The 16,402-nt window shown below is 46.8% G+C and overlaps 4 protein-coding genes across 4 annotated transcripts; 2 read left to right on the top strand and 2 right to left on the bottom strand.

Moving 5' to 3' along the window:
* Positions 1-2,131: 2,131 nt before the first annotated feature.
* Positions 2,132-3,749, bottom strand: fhdA (putative transcription factor Tos4; the record flags this gene model as incomplete). Its single annotated transcript, XM_033570283.1, has 3 exons — positions 2,132-2,158; positions 2,212-2,418; positions 2,562-3,749. The coding sequence occupies 3 exons, from the start codon at positions 3,747-3,749 to the stop codon at positions 2,132-2,134; spliced, it is 1,422 nt and encodes a 473-aa protein (XP_033426315.1).
* Positions 3,750-5,719: 1,970 nt separating this feature from the next.
* sun1 (SUN family protein UTH1) lies at positions 5,720-7,063 on the bottom strand (the record flags this gene model as incomplete). The annotated part of the gene is made up of 3 exons (XM_033570282.1): positions 5,720-5,761; positions 5,829-6,205; positions 6,274-7,063. The coding sequence occupies 3 exons, from the start codon at positions 7,061-7,063 to the stop codon at positions 5,720-5,722; spliced, it is 1,209 nt and encodes a 402-aa protein (XP_033426314.1).
* Positions 7,064-13,143: 6,080 nt separating this feature from the next.
* On the top strand, positions 13,144-14,396 carry ATNIH1004_005631 (uncharacterized protein; the record flags this gene model as incomplete). The annotated part of the gene is made up of 2 exons (XM_033570281.1): positions 13,144-13,212; positions 13,284-14,396. 2 exons carry the CDS (start codon positions 13,144-13,146, stop codon positions 14,394-14,396), a joined length of 1,182 nt encoding a protein of 393 aa, XP_033426313.1.
* Positions 14,397-14,842: 446 nt separating this feature from the next.
* ETF1 (electron transfer flavoprotein subunit alpha/FixB family protein) lies at positions 14,843-16,038 on the top strand (the record flags this gene model as incomplete). The annotated part of the gene is made up of 3 exons (XM_033570280.1): positions 14,843-15,145; positions 15,218-15,386; positions 15,458-16,038. The coding sequence occupies 3 exons, from the start codon at positions 14,843-14,845 to the stop codon at positions 16,036-16,038; spliced, it is 1,053 nt and encodes a 350-aa protein (XP_033426312.1).
* Between the last annotated feature and the right edge of the window lie 364 nt (positions 16,039-16,402).

The following is a 16,402-nucleotide window of genomic DNA, read 5'->3' as shown; positions in this document are numbered from 1 at the left end:
AGAGTCGGAAAGAAAAGCGCATAAGTGACTTAAACGCCACATTGGTGATATACAGTGAGATGAAAGACACGCAACGTCTCTGAGAGCGAACTCGCCAACGTGCGTCAAGGGATGAGGATGTTTGTCGAAAAACTGAGCTGGGCCTGCGGCGGCAAAGTGGGAGCCGAAGGCGGTCCTGGCGGTTTCTGAGCAGTGAAGGCGGACACTTCACAGCTGTCATTTTATTATTCCCGCATGATAGAAAAACTATTCCGCAGCTTATAACCGCTCGATATGTACCCAAGTTATGGAATAATAACTGATACTCACTCTTGATTTCTGAAGCAGCAGCTTTATTATCTACCTTGTTGGGTTACCTACACTGTTCTTATCGCATCAAGTCATCACTATTGCCTCCCACTGATAGTGCACTGCATTAGATAGACCGCTCAAACCCTTTTCACTATCAAATAAAGAAAAATTTATTAACCAATTTATTATTACCACATTTTACCTTAAGCTAGCTTCTCCCCGCTATCAACTAACAGCCCACTATGCTAGAACAAACGACCACGGAATGCAAACAAACCTAAGCCTTTTTTCTAAAGCACACCAACCCACATATATCATCCCTGGGTGACCCGACATATCTCCAGGTAAGGTTGACTCAGTCTGCCCAGGTATCCTGCAAAGCTTCTGTAAATCCGGCATCTGTCCCTATTTCCACATCCAACAGCCGCTCTTGAAGTTGATGCTTCCTGTCCTCCTTGCTCCAGCTGTGAAGATGACCATCTGTAGGTCTCCATGGTTTTTTTAAGGCTCGGTGGTCCAGATCACCGTCCGAGGCTTTGGATAGTGATTCGTTCGTCCTATCCCTGTCAAGGGTTGTGGGTAGCAAGACGGTCCGTACTTCAGACTTGGTATCAAGAGATGTACTGCAATCACCAGTTGCCGGCATCTCTTCCATTGAACATGAATATTTGTTTGGTTCTTTAGTGACCTTATCCATATTTCCGGAGGTTTTATTTTCCTCTTTGGAACTTCTTATTCAGCGTTTGTGTCGTAGGTGCAGGTCCAGTCCAAGGGAGGGAGGGGTTGATTTGGTGATCAAAGGTATACTAGAAACCGCGGCTCGAAAGGACATATAAAGAGAGTTCCTCCTGATCCTGCTGGTAGGTCTCAGTAACTCATATATTATTTCGTTCCTGTGCAATAACGCAGTCAAGTCTGACTATTCACGTCATGTTCTGCAGTGAATTCAGAGATATACGTTGACCTCTTTCGATCATGTCATGTTATTCAAGACGTTGGCTGGATAGTAGTCCTCCACAGAATAATGATGAATATTAGGCTGCTTGGTGACTACGAGTTAGATGACGAAATACCGGAGTCTCTTGGAGTCTCGAACGTCCATCAAAAGTGCATACACGTGATGTACCAAAACAGGAAGTATTGCCAATCGGGTCAACTATAAACCGACGTTCAATCAAAAGCGAACGACAATATTAAGCATCACGTGACTCACACCCACGTGTTGCAACCTCACGTGCCTTCGCCTAACCTAATTTGCCGTCTTGCTACGAAGCATCGCTCTGACGGGTGATGCTGAGTGGAGCTCGTAAGAGAAATAAATGCTTTTGGTTTCTTGAGACGTTTGTATAACATACACATAATTGCGCCATGGCTGACAGGGCTGAAGACACCACCAACTTACGGCAGGCAAGACTAAAATTCCAATAAGATCATACAGGCATGTCACTGATGACATTACTGCCCACGAACAGATTCATCACTGCCGAACAATGATGGAGGTGAGGACCATCCGAGCATGCAATACACGATATAGTCCACAAAAAGAAACAGAAGTAGACATCGCACGTGGATAGGTAACAAAACAGGCCCCTAAATTTGAGATAAGAGGCAGAGGGAGAAACAAAAGTGAGATCAATCAGGGAAAGAAACACCACCATACATCATACACTTTCATTCAACATGAAACCAGACAGGGTATGCCCACGCCACGCTATGCGAGTCCATGAAGGGAAAACAAGAAAGAAAAAGGCATTGCAACTATGTACTAAGAACGGTCGTGTGGGGATATTACCAAGAGATTTAATGAATTGATTTTTGTCCCTATTCTTGGGCGCTGGTATTATTTGGGCTTGCGCCAGAAATATTGCTGCGCTCGGTCAGTCACCGTTATATGCAAAAGCTGCGCGATAGCCGACATACCTTGTGCTGCTTTCTACAGTTTCGGAGACCTGGTTTTCTGAGATCATGCACAACTGCTTCTCGTCGCATATCATCTTCATCAAAGTCCGGAATGTAGTAATATTCACTCTCAAGTGGTTTCCCAGCAGCATCTTTTCCTTCACGGGCAACCTTACCAATGCACTTGGTGGACTCAATAACGGAGCGGATTTGCTCTCTTGATGGCCCCTGTTTCGAGTCGCTGTCTTGTTTCCAAAGAGTGGGGGGGGGAGGTTACTCAAAATAGTTGAGAAAGGTGTTGAAGATAGGCGCGAGAAAGCAAGCTGGTTGATGGTATGATTCTGAACCCTTTCAAGGCCCTCATCAATCACCTCCAGCTTGCTTGAAGCAACATGAGCGGAGTCCACAGCCGTTGAGGGTTGCCTGGGAGACTGGGTAGGTTGGAGAGGTTGAGATGGCTGATTGCGAGGATGTGTTGACCGAAGAGGTGACACATTGGCCGTGAAGGAGGCCAAGCGGGGGAGGAGGTTCTCCCCGAAAGGTCCAAAGGAATGAATGATGGGATCATTCTCCTCGTCATGATCAGACAATTCGTCAGTCTTACTTAGATCACTCAGATCACTGGATTGGGAACTCTGCAGAAGATCGATAGTTGAAGAAGTTTGTCGGGTTATCTCTGCTGTAAACACGCCACCAGAGCCGTTATGGCAGACAGGAGAAGCCTCCTCGTCTTCATACACAACGACTGCATTGCGCGAGCGAGTCGGGGTATATAGCGGTGACGACGGAGGGATCAAGGACTTCACCGCAGGTGATGGGGACACAGGGGAAGCCAAACGTTGACGCTCCACACTAGGACTATCCTGGAGGCTCCGGTGGGACTGCCCGTTACGCTTGGGAGTGGTACTTTCCTCCCATGTGTGGTCAGAGTCGGTCGATGCATAATCCTTTCTTTCATTTCGTGGCCACTGCACAAGAATGCGGGCGTCATGGACATCAATCATGATATCAGCATCCTTGATATCCGACGTAAAAGTCTTTCCTTTGGCCAAGTCATATGTCTTCCCCTGGCAGTGGAGCTTAATCCCATTCCATCCCATGCACATAATCTCTATCCTATCTCGGTCGAAGGGGTTCGGTGCCGGTTTATAGGCGGCTTTGACATGGACCCTTGAGATCATACGGTTGGCAGCGAGCTGATGGTGGCAGGAGACACTGGACCTGCCCATCAGAATGGGATCGCCGGACTCTGGGAGCATCAGAGTAGGAACTGCAGATAGAGGAGTTCGCTCCGAGCTGCTTGAGGCAAGGTTACGACGCGACGCATTCCGCGGCAGGGCCATTCGAGGAGGTGAGGATGACATGATATGAGTCGACGAAGTCGGGACGGGGGTCGGATATGTCGAGACAAATCCATGGTCTTCGCGTGCTACACGCTTTTGCGGTCGAGGAAGAGATGGGGAAGAGCTTAATGGCTCGAAAGCAGGCAACAGGGACGCTGGACGCTTCACACCTGCCACAGGAGCAGTAGAATTACTCCTCGGTGGTGAAGACTCCATGGCACTATGGAACGCTTGTTCCAAGCACCAGATACGCTTCTATAAACCTCGAACAAGTCCTAGGGGGAACAGAGTTTTCAGTTGAAGGTCGCGTCGAGGTCGGATAGGGGTCGACCGTCTATAGAAGATCGAGTCACGCGAGAAGATGAAAGGAAGGAAAGAAGATGGGCAGAAGACAAAGAAAAAGAATGAGTGTTGACTTGAGACTTCCTCCAGGGCGAGAGCCAGGGAGGTTGGGAGTCACGGAATTGGTCTACGAGAAAGAACGAGAAGCATAAAAAAGAAAAGGGTGAGGGTGTGCGGTGGAATGCTTGCCTTCCGAAACGGAGCGTCTCGTCCTTTCCAGCGCGGAAATGCACGCTTACAACCGAGACGCGTTCGATAGGCGCCGACGAGGTCCACCACTAACCTTGCGCAGCCTCACAACCTCACCATCTCGAACTATGCATGGCACCAGCGATTCGTCATATGTGAGAAATCCCCCGCGTAAAGAATGAGCAGATGAGATATCCAAAAGTGCGCCCAACAGTCCAATCCGACGCTCCCTTTCTAGGCGTGTAGAGCACAGACTGAGAAGGCGCGTCACCACCCGCGTCTGCTAATCAAGTGTGTCGCGCTGTACAGTTCTAGTCCCGTGACTTGCGCCAGATCACGTGTATTAGCGTATACTGCCTCGGCGAATGATGGCAGCGGCGCCTTCCCCAAAAGAGAAAGGCCATATGCAAGATGCCGAGTTTTCACTTGTCTTATTGGTTTATATAGTATGCACCATAAAATCGTGACAGGGAAATTCTTGGCGAAGAGGCTGTCCATTGCGTAATAGAAAAGCTTAGTCATCGGTTTAATCAACTATAATGTAAAAGAACGAGTCCGTGTGTCGAAGATATACGACATCAAATTTACCATTGATAGCTTTTTTTTTTTTATTCAAGATACATAGGCAACTCATGATTACTCCTGGGCGAATTATGCCCTATCGTGTGTTTCTTCCCAGAGACCCGATCGGGCATGTCAAGTCGCCAACCATGCAAATTGTACCCCCTAAAGCACTGTGCCAACGATTTTTATTTCCCAAATTACCCTGTATTTCATAAAAACCGAATCTGTGTTGTTATCTCTAAAGAAAACAAGCGGGACACGTATTTTAGGTACGGCCCCCAGCCTTCGTACTACCACTTTCCTGAACCGAAATTGAACCGTACACCCACCGATCGACCCCACTGAACATTCCACAGCGAGCATGAAGCATTGCCTCCCTAAATGCTTACAAGGGGCAAACTTGAACCTGTCCATGTTTCTCTAGGTATTCCCAACCCTTTGTCAGGGCTAGACGTTCTCAAGATGGCTGGGATGAAAGCCAAGGACAATGAATTTTATATATAAACGACAGATGCTATAACGAGAATATCATATTGGCCAGCTATGGCCCATGATGCTCGATATACACATTTCGTTTTCTGTTTACTTCCAAGACACCTATCTAGATACGATCATCAACAGTTCATTAAACAATAGGGCATTTGATCCTAATTACCTGTGCCCTGCTTTAACTACACACCTGACAAGGCCACAGTTATGTATTAGAAACCCTACCACTCATGAGACACGCCTAACGAATACTACAAATCAGTTGGCTTACATCAAATATATTGAACAAAACATAACACCAATAGACCAGGGTAAAACAAATAGAGATAGAGTGCGTGTGTACATAAAGCGGAAAGTTGAAACTAGTGTTACTTCGCAGTAGAGAAGGTAATCTAAACACAATTGTCCCTACCAAGCAGATAGAGACGTTTACATATGACAAGAAATATTTTCCAAGTCATATGAATAACATACTAAGATACACAGAAGAAAGTATCAAGGGGCAGAGGTACGAAAGATCCCTCTCGTGCGTATGCCTTATCAAGCCGAACCGCTTACTGTAGCCAAGCAAAGTAACGGACTAGGAACAAGTCGTCGACATATTAGTAGAAGACAAAGGTGGCATCACCGGACATGACCTGGACCTATACAATGGATTAGCATATGCAAGAAACATCGAGAGCACTACAGAGCCAGGGGAAGGCAACATACAGTGCATCCAGAGCCATTAGAGCCGGTATCGGAGGAGAACTGGCCATTCTCATACTTGCACGAGCCGCTCAGGTCGTCACCTTGAATCTTAATGTTGAAGTCAAGCTTCTCGGTAGTGGTGGGAGCGTTCTGGAAGATAGAGAGCCATTTGCCATTGTTCTCGCCAACACCGAGGTTGATAGGCGCCCAGTTGCCAATAGGCTCCTTACCATTGCCCCATTGGCAGGCCTTCTCGGTGGAGACACCCTTCGGGTTGACATAGTACTGGGCGGAGGTGATCTTGCCCTGCCACTTGAAGTATTTCTGGCCATCAGGGCAGGTCAAAGGCTGGAGCTCGTTGTTTCCAAGGGACAGGGGAATGGTTTCGGCCTCGGTACCTAAGCAACGAGTTAGAAAACTCCCAGATTCACTCCACGGAATTGTGAGATGTTCATCATTTACATACCAGGGTAGTCAGTACGGCAGATGGCAACTTCTTCGCCCAGTTTATTCTGCGCGTAGACACCTCCAACGCCCTCAATGCAGAGTTTGCTAGAAAGCTCCTTGTTAGTGAGGTAAAGCTTGCCGCCCTTGCACTGAAGACCGCCAACGGACTGGCCAGTGGAGCCTTGGGTCAGGGGCCATTGGGCCTTCTGGTAGCCGGGAGGGCAAGCATAAGAGCACAGAGCACCCTCCTCGTCGCAGGAATTTCCAGCAACAGCAGTCCTAATGTGGTTCACGAATGAGCCAGAGTAAGTGGGGTATTGAATACCAGTCCAACCCCCCAGCTTTAAGTAGTCAAGCGGGACTGCTCCATAATCGGACGGGAAACTGCTGCAATCGATTTCACCATCGGGGAAGTCACGGCCAAGGCCTTTGCCACCCGAAGAGCCACTGGAACTGCCGGAAGAAGGCGCCGAGGTACTAGCAGTTGAGGTCGAAGCCGGAGTTGCGGAGGCAGAGGTCTCAGCAAACTCAGCTGGTTCAACAGAGAGGGTGGAGGACGGGTTGGAGTTTGAGGAAGCGCTGCCCTCCTGGCAGGGGTCCACGACAGGTGTAGGCTCGCCGGGCTTATATTCCAGGGAGCCGTCGTGGAGGCCCTGGCACACTTCACTAGCGGAAATTGCGTTGCCATCGAGAACGTACTTGACGACGGTAGGGGTGTCGCGCTTGTGGTGGTGACGGTGAGGCTGGTGCTGAGCGGCCACGAAGGAGCCGGCGGTGGCCAGAGTAAGAGCAAACGAGTTGAACTTCATTGTGACTGTATTCCGTCAAGATTTCTTTATATTGAGATCTGTAACAAATTCAAACAACCCATCAGCATCCATCAATGGTGAACATATTCAAAATTAGGCCTAGTCCACATCTTTCCAACCGTTCGGTGAGGTATCCTAATAGCCCGTTTCGCTTAAGCGTGATCCTAGCGGTTATGGACGGCGTGACTACTACCATAAGACTCCAGATCTCCTGAGAAGGCATCGCAGGGCGCAGGGCACAGGCCATTGGAGACGAAAACAAACAAGCCAGCCGCGACACCGGCTAAAGAAAGAGGAAGTTTGGGGGAACTGAAGATAGGGTATACGCACATCAACGTCACAGCAAGCCCGGAGCGCTCTTGTCAAAAGATTCTTTCTGTACAAGAATGGAAGCGCAGAAAAATGCAGTGGCCCTGGAGGCGCAAAGGTCGGAAATAAAGGAGAGTATACGGAGCAGGTAAACAATAGAGGTTCCCGAAAAGAGCGTGCTAGAGAGAAGCGAGTCCCTCTGGTCGGACAGGAAATCTCAAGAGAACGACAGTACGTGAAGAAGAGAGAAAAGATGAAACGTTCGGGGGACGGGAGATGTGGAGGTTCAGGAGGAGAGAAGAGGAAGATGAAGAGGGAATTAGGCTCAGTCGGTCAAGTCGTCCAGGGGCCAAAGGGGGACAAGATGTGCAGTGCAGACCCTTCCAGGGGAGGGAAGGATCCAGCCAAAGAGAGACAAGTATGCGTGGCGCACTGAGAACGATGGGCGGACACGACAAGGAGAGGTTAGCCCTCGTTAAGAGAAAATAATAATTATAAAAAAAATCCTCGTACTACTGATCAGGCGGTCCACCCGAAGGGCCAAAGACATTATTATTATTATTTTCTGGTTGTTATTAATTACTTATAGACAGGGTTATTTACCATACCGTACCAGACAATACGGTCCAATCGAGGTGCCAGTGTGTCTGACTGGCAACCACTGGACCTGGCCAGAGTGGATATAATACTACCAAAAACAGGGGGGGGGAACGGGGCCAAGGCTCCAGGGAAATGGGCGAAGAAAATTGTCTTTTTATCTCTTAGAATTGTAGCGCCAAGTGGGGTGGGGGATACGACGTGTCCTCGATAGTCGACACATAAGTACAACTACTAAGTTAGTCCCGACTCTTCAAAGCCCATAGTCTCTCAAGTTTTGTATCTTGGGGACAAGAGGCACCCACCTTTAGGGAGTCTTCCACCCTGAGCAAACCTGTACTTACGTTGCCGAGTAATATATCTAGCCACGGTTGTTTCACACTTCAGAATCCACTGTTTCCATGTTTGTAAGTTTCCTGTTCCTGAATGTGAGCTTGGCGTTTACCGAAATTACCCTATGCTGGTTCTAGCCAATCAGCATAGATATCTCACCACTGGGAGGTGGAGATCACACCCCTCTTTAGCCAGGAACACCAATCAGCGGCAACTGGGCGACCGAACCATTCCCACAAAACTATCACCCAGGGGAACACTTGTCTCATGTCCGATCGTCGTATGTACGTTGTATTATTAACAACCTACTTCCGGGTGCTGCCTTCCCCTCTTCCCTCCTGTTTTTTTTCTTCTTTTACCCTTTTCCACCTAATTGCTTACTTGGATGCTCTGCACCATCGGAATTATTACTACGCACTAACACTGGATATCTCTGTCTTTGCAGTTGTCAGAAGGAGTTTTACGGAGAATACTTCTCATAGCCGTTCCCTGGTTCGGGGGCAACGGTCGGTATCAGCTCAATTCGTATAAATACTAGTCACCATGCGTGCACGCTATTGCGATTCTTCAACGGAAAAGCCCACTTTTTGGATCTTTGTAAGATCCAAACAGTAAACACAACCCTCAAAATAGGGGTTTTCTTTTCTTAATTCACGTCATACTCTGTAAGGAGTATCACGTACATATGTAGTAGACATTTTTTGAAGGGTTAGATGCCGTTGAGTAGCCATTTTGATGTTCAACGTGGCCATCCCAGTATACAGAGTACAAGGATAATCCTCGTTGATAACAAACGTCGCACAATCAATGCAGTTTTTGATACCGAAACAATGATATACAAGGGTGTGTAGTTGGATATGATTTGATGATGGTATATCCAGTATTATTAGCCACATCGGGATCCTTTGTTGTCAACTGTCTATTGATCAATTATGATAATATTTAGTATCATTCCTATTAACTTCTGATACGAATACAAGCAGGATATCTCCATGTACCCAGTATCGAATCAAATTGCCTAGAAACACAAACTGCGTAAAACAAACAGTTTTCTGCCCAAGAGGGAGTAGCTGACTCGTAGTTTCCTAGTGGGATTTATGTTCTAACCTCTTACAGGACTCTCCTTTGGATGCTGACTGGCGCAGTCACTCCCCCCTTTTTTGGCTTTCTAGTGAACAAAAAAGAAAGGTTGAGTCTAAGATAAGTCAGCTAAGCAACCAGCCTCGTGAAAAATCGACGTACAGGGCTAAGAGAGCTCTAAAATATATGCTAGCCAACTTTTTTTTTTCCGGCCAAAAGGGGCCAAACGTCCCTGTATAACTGCTAACTACACTTTATGTCCCAACTGCCAACCTCTTACACAGAGACTACTGTGTACGACAAACTAAGTTGTATGCGCAATGCAGAATTATTACGACCTTACTGGGCCTATATAGGTCAGCAGCTTCGCGGTCTTGGTTGAACTACCGTCGAACACCCTTTCAACCAACACTAGATTTAGTCCCGACTGAAAGGCAGACTAACACTTACACACAGGAGTGTACTCTCGAGATTCTACGGCTAAGAATACGAATCTCATCTAAGAACTTGAGCCAACAACGAACGGACAACAAACATCTCCAATCCATAAGTCTAGGAAATTTAATTACTCGTCAATTATTTCTGCACTATAGGTTGGGAGATTGAAGCGGCGATCATGGATTACATATCGTCGACTTTGGTCTCCTTGCCGATAGTCCTGAATATCGCAATAAGCCGTACGTACTCATACGGAACACGCAAGGCAACCGATCCTTCTATCAACATGTGCCTAACACTGCAGAATGTTATGATGGAAAACTATTCTTGCTGTCAGGGGGGCCCGGACCATCACAATCTCTTACTGTAGGACACATACAGTTGGCAAGCACCGTGGCAGTTCTTTGGTAGCTGCCATGTCATCAAATTCCGAAATAAAATAAGTACGTTCGGAGTAGAAACCTAATTTACTCTCCCCTCTCCCTTTAAATACAATATAAATATACATCAGTAGGCTGTCGGTGCCTTGTATACTCCGTAGGGCTGTGGAGTGACATTTTTTGTGGGCCATAAGAAACAATGTCTCTGTTATTGCAATCTTGTTTCACTAGTTTTCTTAGTCAAGTAGCAGGGTCTATAATCCTTTTAGCTACTGTAGTACTAGGTATCTTGCTCACAGGGGCTATTATTCGATAATTCCATAACCCACATTTGGGTTGAGATCTTAGCGTTGCTTGATTTTTTTTTGGTTTTTTTTTTTTTTTTTTTTTTGGTGGGGAACTCTAACTCTTGCCCCTTTTCATTCTTGTAACATGATAGCAACCCAACATACAATTCATAAGAAACATTATGGAGTTACTGCAAGTAGTAGTAGCATAATCTAATGACATGCACTGGCATTCATATAGTTTGTAGATAATCTCCCGACGTAGTCCATACACATACTGTATCCGTACATTGAAAGATTGTAGTAGCTTAAAGAGGATAATCCCCCATTCATGATCCTTCAGTATCTGGCTCCCCTAAGGAGTAGGATGTTTTACGCCAGTTAATCCTCCCACGTTTAGCTCCTAAGGGTATCTTTCGTAGTAGTGTTCTCTCTGGATAAATAGTCATAGTATCAGAACAGAAGCAAAAAATGGATGCTCAACAATGGCTAGGAAAAAAGGATGTCAGCAACTGCGAGGCACAGTTGCCTGCTAGGCATATACAGATTTCCTGATTATGTAGAGTACTTCTAACAAAGAAAAACAAGGGTTAACTCTGCCTCATAACATGACCTCTTTGCTATTCTCCCCTGCTTGGCTCAGGTGTCTGTCATTATTTTGCTGGATTTAATCTCAATGACGTCCTTTATCTGGTTTCAGCTGTTCCTCAAGCATTCAGTACTGGGTCAAGCATGTCTCAAGAATCGCCACTGGAGATAATTACCTTGCATTCATTGATATCGTAATGCAGTCATTGCATTTTGTACAAGACGAAATATATCTTCTGTTGTATTGCTACCTATATTATCTTTGAGTGTATCCTAAATATACTTTCCATCCATATAAGAATGCAGATAGCTGGATCAAATGCTGGCCAAATGGGTAATGTACAAGCTATTTCTATAGCATGATCTGAGATATCAGCCAACATCTTTTACGGGGTCGTTGGCCAATTCCAACAAGTAAAGATTGAGCTGATGGCCTCGGATTCTACGGAGGATTGGGGCCAGACCAGGAGTTGGTAGGCCTCGAGCCATGGAATTAGGCAATGAAGACGATGAGTATGAGGCCCTGAACTAATACCCATGCCGACAAATCTGCTTGGGACAGTACGGATGCGAAGCGAGAGGAGAGGTGCAACGCGAAGGTGATCTAGGAGGTTGGAACTTTTTGATTTTATTTGATTTTGTAGTGATACCCATTTCCTGTTGTGCTGATTGTTTATTTTCTGGCTAATCTATCTTTCTTAGGTGGGTTTTATATGGTGCCTAGGAAATTTGGTCCTCTGCTTCATTGATAAAGCACCTGCATAACTCAACGCCCGATAGTTGGCTTGTAGCAAACCAATGGAACTTTGATTTAGGGTGGTGATATAGTCTTCTGCACCCCCTTTAGATATCAGGGTAGGCCTACTTCCTAAAGAACCAGTAGGTATAGAACTCATAGATAGATATAAAATTTAGAGATATCTAGCTGGCAGTCTGAAATAGGGATATAAATTTATATGATTTCAATCTATACTATACACTCTCAAGATTTAACTTGATTAAGATAGACTTGGTAGAACGTGATGCTAGCTAGCTCCTTTAGAGAGGAAAGATATTGGGATATCTAGAGAGTGTTGGAAGAACAAGAAGAGGCGTTGCTATATCACTGCCATTTTATTACTGATTGCCAACCGAAAATATTTTAATAGGCGCTTTTATTTGCTATATCAAGAGGTATTGTTTAGGTGATGTGGTATGTGTAGTTTGATCTCTCCATTCTACTGCACACTACAAAATTGTAGAGAACACATATATCACATACATAGTTGATGAATATAAAGTTTCAAGAAAATGCAAGGTGCCAAAAGTCAACATAGCTGCCATCGCAGTACTAAGAGGATCAATTTACATCACGAGAGAGGTATGTTGGGAAAGGTCGTCCCAGTTTGTGGCATGCAATTTGTCCTCACCAGAATAGTCAACCTTTCCAGTGCCGGGGAGGTTACAGAACTCGATGACATGGGCCCATATAAGGGTGAAGTTTGGTACCAGCACTCCTGCCAACAGAACACGATTAAATAGAACACTGCTCTTTGGTCTTGAGGACTCATGGAAAGGAAGTGCGTCTGTCAGCACTAAGTAGCAGCCCCAGTTAGGAATTTTGTCTGAATATCTATCTCATTTAAAGCCCCATAATATAATCCAGACAGTGTCAATCCTAATTACAGAAATGGAGTAGTCTTTGTTTCCTGGAAAGCCTGGAGGCTGGAAGTAACATGTCATGGAATGTACTGTAGGAGCGCTAAGAGTATACATAATGATCTTTTTTCCCTTTCGTCATAAAATTGTTAGCACTGCTGTTTGTTAGTCTTCAAGACATTACCTAGTTTATGAAGAGGAACATCAGGGTGCCAATAATCCAGAGACTAGCTGCAGTGACCTTGGTTCTTTTTCGTGATATGCCCAGTAGTCAAGTTACCTAGGAAAGTGATGTGATGACTAATCAATCGATTTCTTCGCCAAGACCCGGGCAAATTTGCCCACCGCCTGCCTTCCAATTTTTTTGATTTTAATTATCACAGAATTCGAGACCGTCGAAATCTGCAGCTTCACAGTCCATTTTAGCAAAATGGTGTCTTCAACAGCGGTTACGACCAAGGTGACCTCCGGGTCCCCTTACCAACTTGATAACAATCAGGTATGCGATCAACCAAAGGCTGAGACAAAAACCAAATCCTCCGTTTCTGTAGCTAATAGTTGAATGTTCAGGTCGTTCGCGCTTCGTCTGCGCTATTACGACACATCAAGTCTAAGCAGGAGGAGAAAGAGAAGACAGCAGCAAAAAAGACTCTCATTGGCGACAACGACGATGACTCGGATGAAGAGAACACTCCGCTCCACAACGAAGCAATCTGGCTCGTGCTCACCACGAAGAAGCATGTTGTAGACAAGAACCGTTTGAAGCCCGGAAAGATCAGCATTCCACACTCCCTCAACTCCTCGTCGTCTCTCAGTGTCTGCCTTATCACTGCTGACCCGCAACGCGCGGTCAAAAACATCGTTGCCGATTCTTCCTTCCCGCAACATCTCTCTTCCCGCATCGACAAGGTTATTGGTTTTTCGAAGTTGAAGTCGAAGTACCAGAGCTTTGAGAGTCGGCGTCAATTGCTCTCAGAGCATGATGTCTTCTTGGCGGATGATCGGATTATCATGCGCCTCGTCAACACCCTAGGCAAAATATTCTACAAGTCCAGCAAGCGACCGATCCCCATCCGTATTGCCGAGATCGAGAAGGTAGATGGCAAAAAGGTGAAAAAGGATCCCAAGAAAAAGTCCAAAGATGAGGATAGCGCTTTCGCTTCTCCTGCGATCGTCGCTAAGGAGATTGAGAAGGCTCTCAACTGTGCGGCTGTACACCTTGCGCCGGCCACTACCGCCGCTATCCGAATTGGTAACTCTAAATTTACCGAGCAGCAGCTGGCTGAGAATGTTGAGGCTGTCGTGAAGGGCTTGGCCGACAAGTTTATCACCAAGGGCTGGAGGAATATCAAGGCTCTCCATGTAAAGGGTGCGAACACCATGGCCATGCCGATCTGGCTGGCCAGTGAACTGTGGGTCGACGAGGCCGATGTCGTCGAAGAGGCACCTGAGAACGACACAAAAGCCATTGAGGGTGCAAAGTCCAAGAAGCGCAAGCAAGCTGGGGAGGACGAGAAGCTACTTGAAGGAACTAAGAAGACCAAGAAATCTAAGGCTATTGAGGACGATGATGATGCGGCCGCAAGGAAAGAGAAGCTTCAGAAGCAAAAGGCCATGGCTTTGGAGGATGGCAGTGAGCCCGCACCCGGCGCAGGCAAAAAGAAGAGAAAGTCGACTTCATAATGGAAAGATTCCTACGGTGTTTAATGGACTGTAATTATGGATTGCAACTGTTCTGGGTTCTTATATACGGCGGCGTACCAGATGTCACGTGTGTCGATTTTGTACTTTAGACACAATACCCTTTCAAGGAAAAGAAAAGTTTTCGTTGCTTCCGTCTTTCTTCTATTCCAGTATTGTAGTTAGCAAATCAATTGTAGTGAGTTCAGGCATTCTGTAGAATGGGTGAAGAATCATCAGTCGTCCCATATTATGCGAGGAAGAAGCGAATGTGGATTAACCGAAGACTCCGAGGATCGGCGGGTGCTTGGCGTGCCGACGATAGCCTCCCGCCCGCCGCAACCATTGTCAAGCCGAACCAACATCGTCTACGTTTCCACCTTCCCGTTGGGTGTCTGATAAGAGCAGGTTCTCCTACTCCCTTTTAGTCCTCTGAATATACATTCGCCATGAACCCAATCGCAAGGCATTCTGCTCTTCGGGCAGTCCGCTCGCAACTGCGCCCGCGGGCATTCAACCAGCCCGCAGCCTCTGCGCTCGCCCGCCTCCTCTCGACTCTGGCTGTCCTGGAACAGCGAGATGGCAGGCTCCAGAACTCTTCCCTCTCAGCAATTGCCGCTGCTCAGAAACTAGGAGGACCGGTTACTGCCTTTGTGGCCGGCAGCAACGTCAAGGGAACATCTGCTGTCGAGGCAGCGAAGATCAAGGGTGTGGAGAAGGTGGTGTCCGTGGATAGCGACGCCTACGAGAAGGTAGGAAGCAGTTCATTTGGATGAATAGAACGAATGGAGGGGAATTACATATTGACTGGTTATGGGTTTTAGGGTCTGGCTGAGAACTACGCTCCTCTTCTCGTGGAGAACATCAAGAAAGGCGAATATACCCACATCGTTGGCGGTCACACCGCTTTTGGAAAGAGTCTTCTCCCCCGCGTGGCTGCTCTGCTGGATGTGCAGCAGATCTCCGATATTACTGGCATCGAGAGCGAGGATAGTACGTATCTAGCAGACCGGCCGAATTAAGCCATCCGATGATGAGTCATTCCGTGTTGACACTTGATGTAGCTTTCGTCCGTCCCATCTACGCTGGAAACGCCATACTTACCGTCCAGTCTTCCGATACCACCAAGGTAATCACAGTGCGGGGCACCGCATTCCAGGGGGTTGAGACGGAGGGTGGTTCCGCCGAGATTGTTGAAGGTGTTGACCCGCAGGCCCCGGTTCAGACCGAGTGGGTGTCTGAAGAACTTGCGAAGTCCGAGCGTCCGGACCTGGGTACCGCATCTCGAGTCGTGTCCGGTGGTCGTGGATTGAAGTCGAAGGAGGAATTCGACCGGATCATGGTGCCCTTGGCTGATACGCTGGGTGCTGCCATCGGTGCCTCCCGTGCTGCCGTTGACAGTGGTTTTGCCGACAACAGCCTTCAGGTTGGCCAGACTGGCAAGAACGTTGCTCCTCAACTCTATCTCTGCGCGGGTATTTCGGGTGCTATCCAGCATCTGGCTGGTATGAAGGACAGCAAGGTCATCGCCGCCATCAACAAGGACCCCGATGCACCTATCTTCCAGGTTGCCGATGTCGGTCTCGTTGGTGACCTTTTCGAGAAGGTGCCTGAGCTGACGGAGAAATTGAAGAGCCAGGCATGATTGATTTTTTTTTTTTTTTTTTACCTTCTTGTATCATGATCTTTGCTTGTCTCCAGGCGACCTTACGGGGTAAAATGAATTATACAGTATACCATACCTTACTTTACGGAGAGAATTACATTAGAGTTCAAGTTCAATGTATTTTAGCTCCTTGTTGTAGCTGAGAGGGAGTAATCATACATCATTTGGGCATTAAGATAAGAACTATCCCCAGTTACTCTTGGCCACCGCCCACGTCAATCATTGAAGCTTCTCTATCTAAATGTCTAGATCTGAATACGAATTTCAGTCTTGATCCACACCGCAACAAATCCATTATACTTAGGGCCCATATATGGTAGTGCTACCAAAACCCACCAGCGTT

This window comes from Aspergillus tanneri (genome assembly GCF_003426965.1).
Source record: "Aspergillus tanneri strain NIH1004 chromosome Unknown AapTan_4_pilon_pilon_pilon, whole genome shotgun sequence".
In the NCBI taxonomy this organism is placed as follows: Eukaryota; Fungi; Ascomycota; class Eurotiomycetes; order Eurotiales; family Aspergillaceae; genus Aspergillus; species Aspergillus tanneri.
Note: the sequence above shows the minus strand (reverse complement) of the source record. Positions and strands in the feature narration are given on the sequence as shown.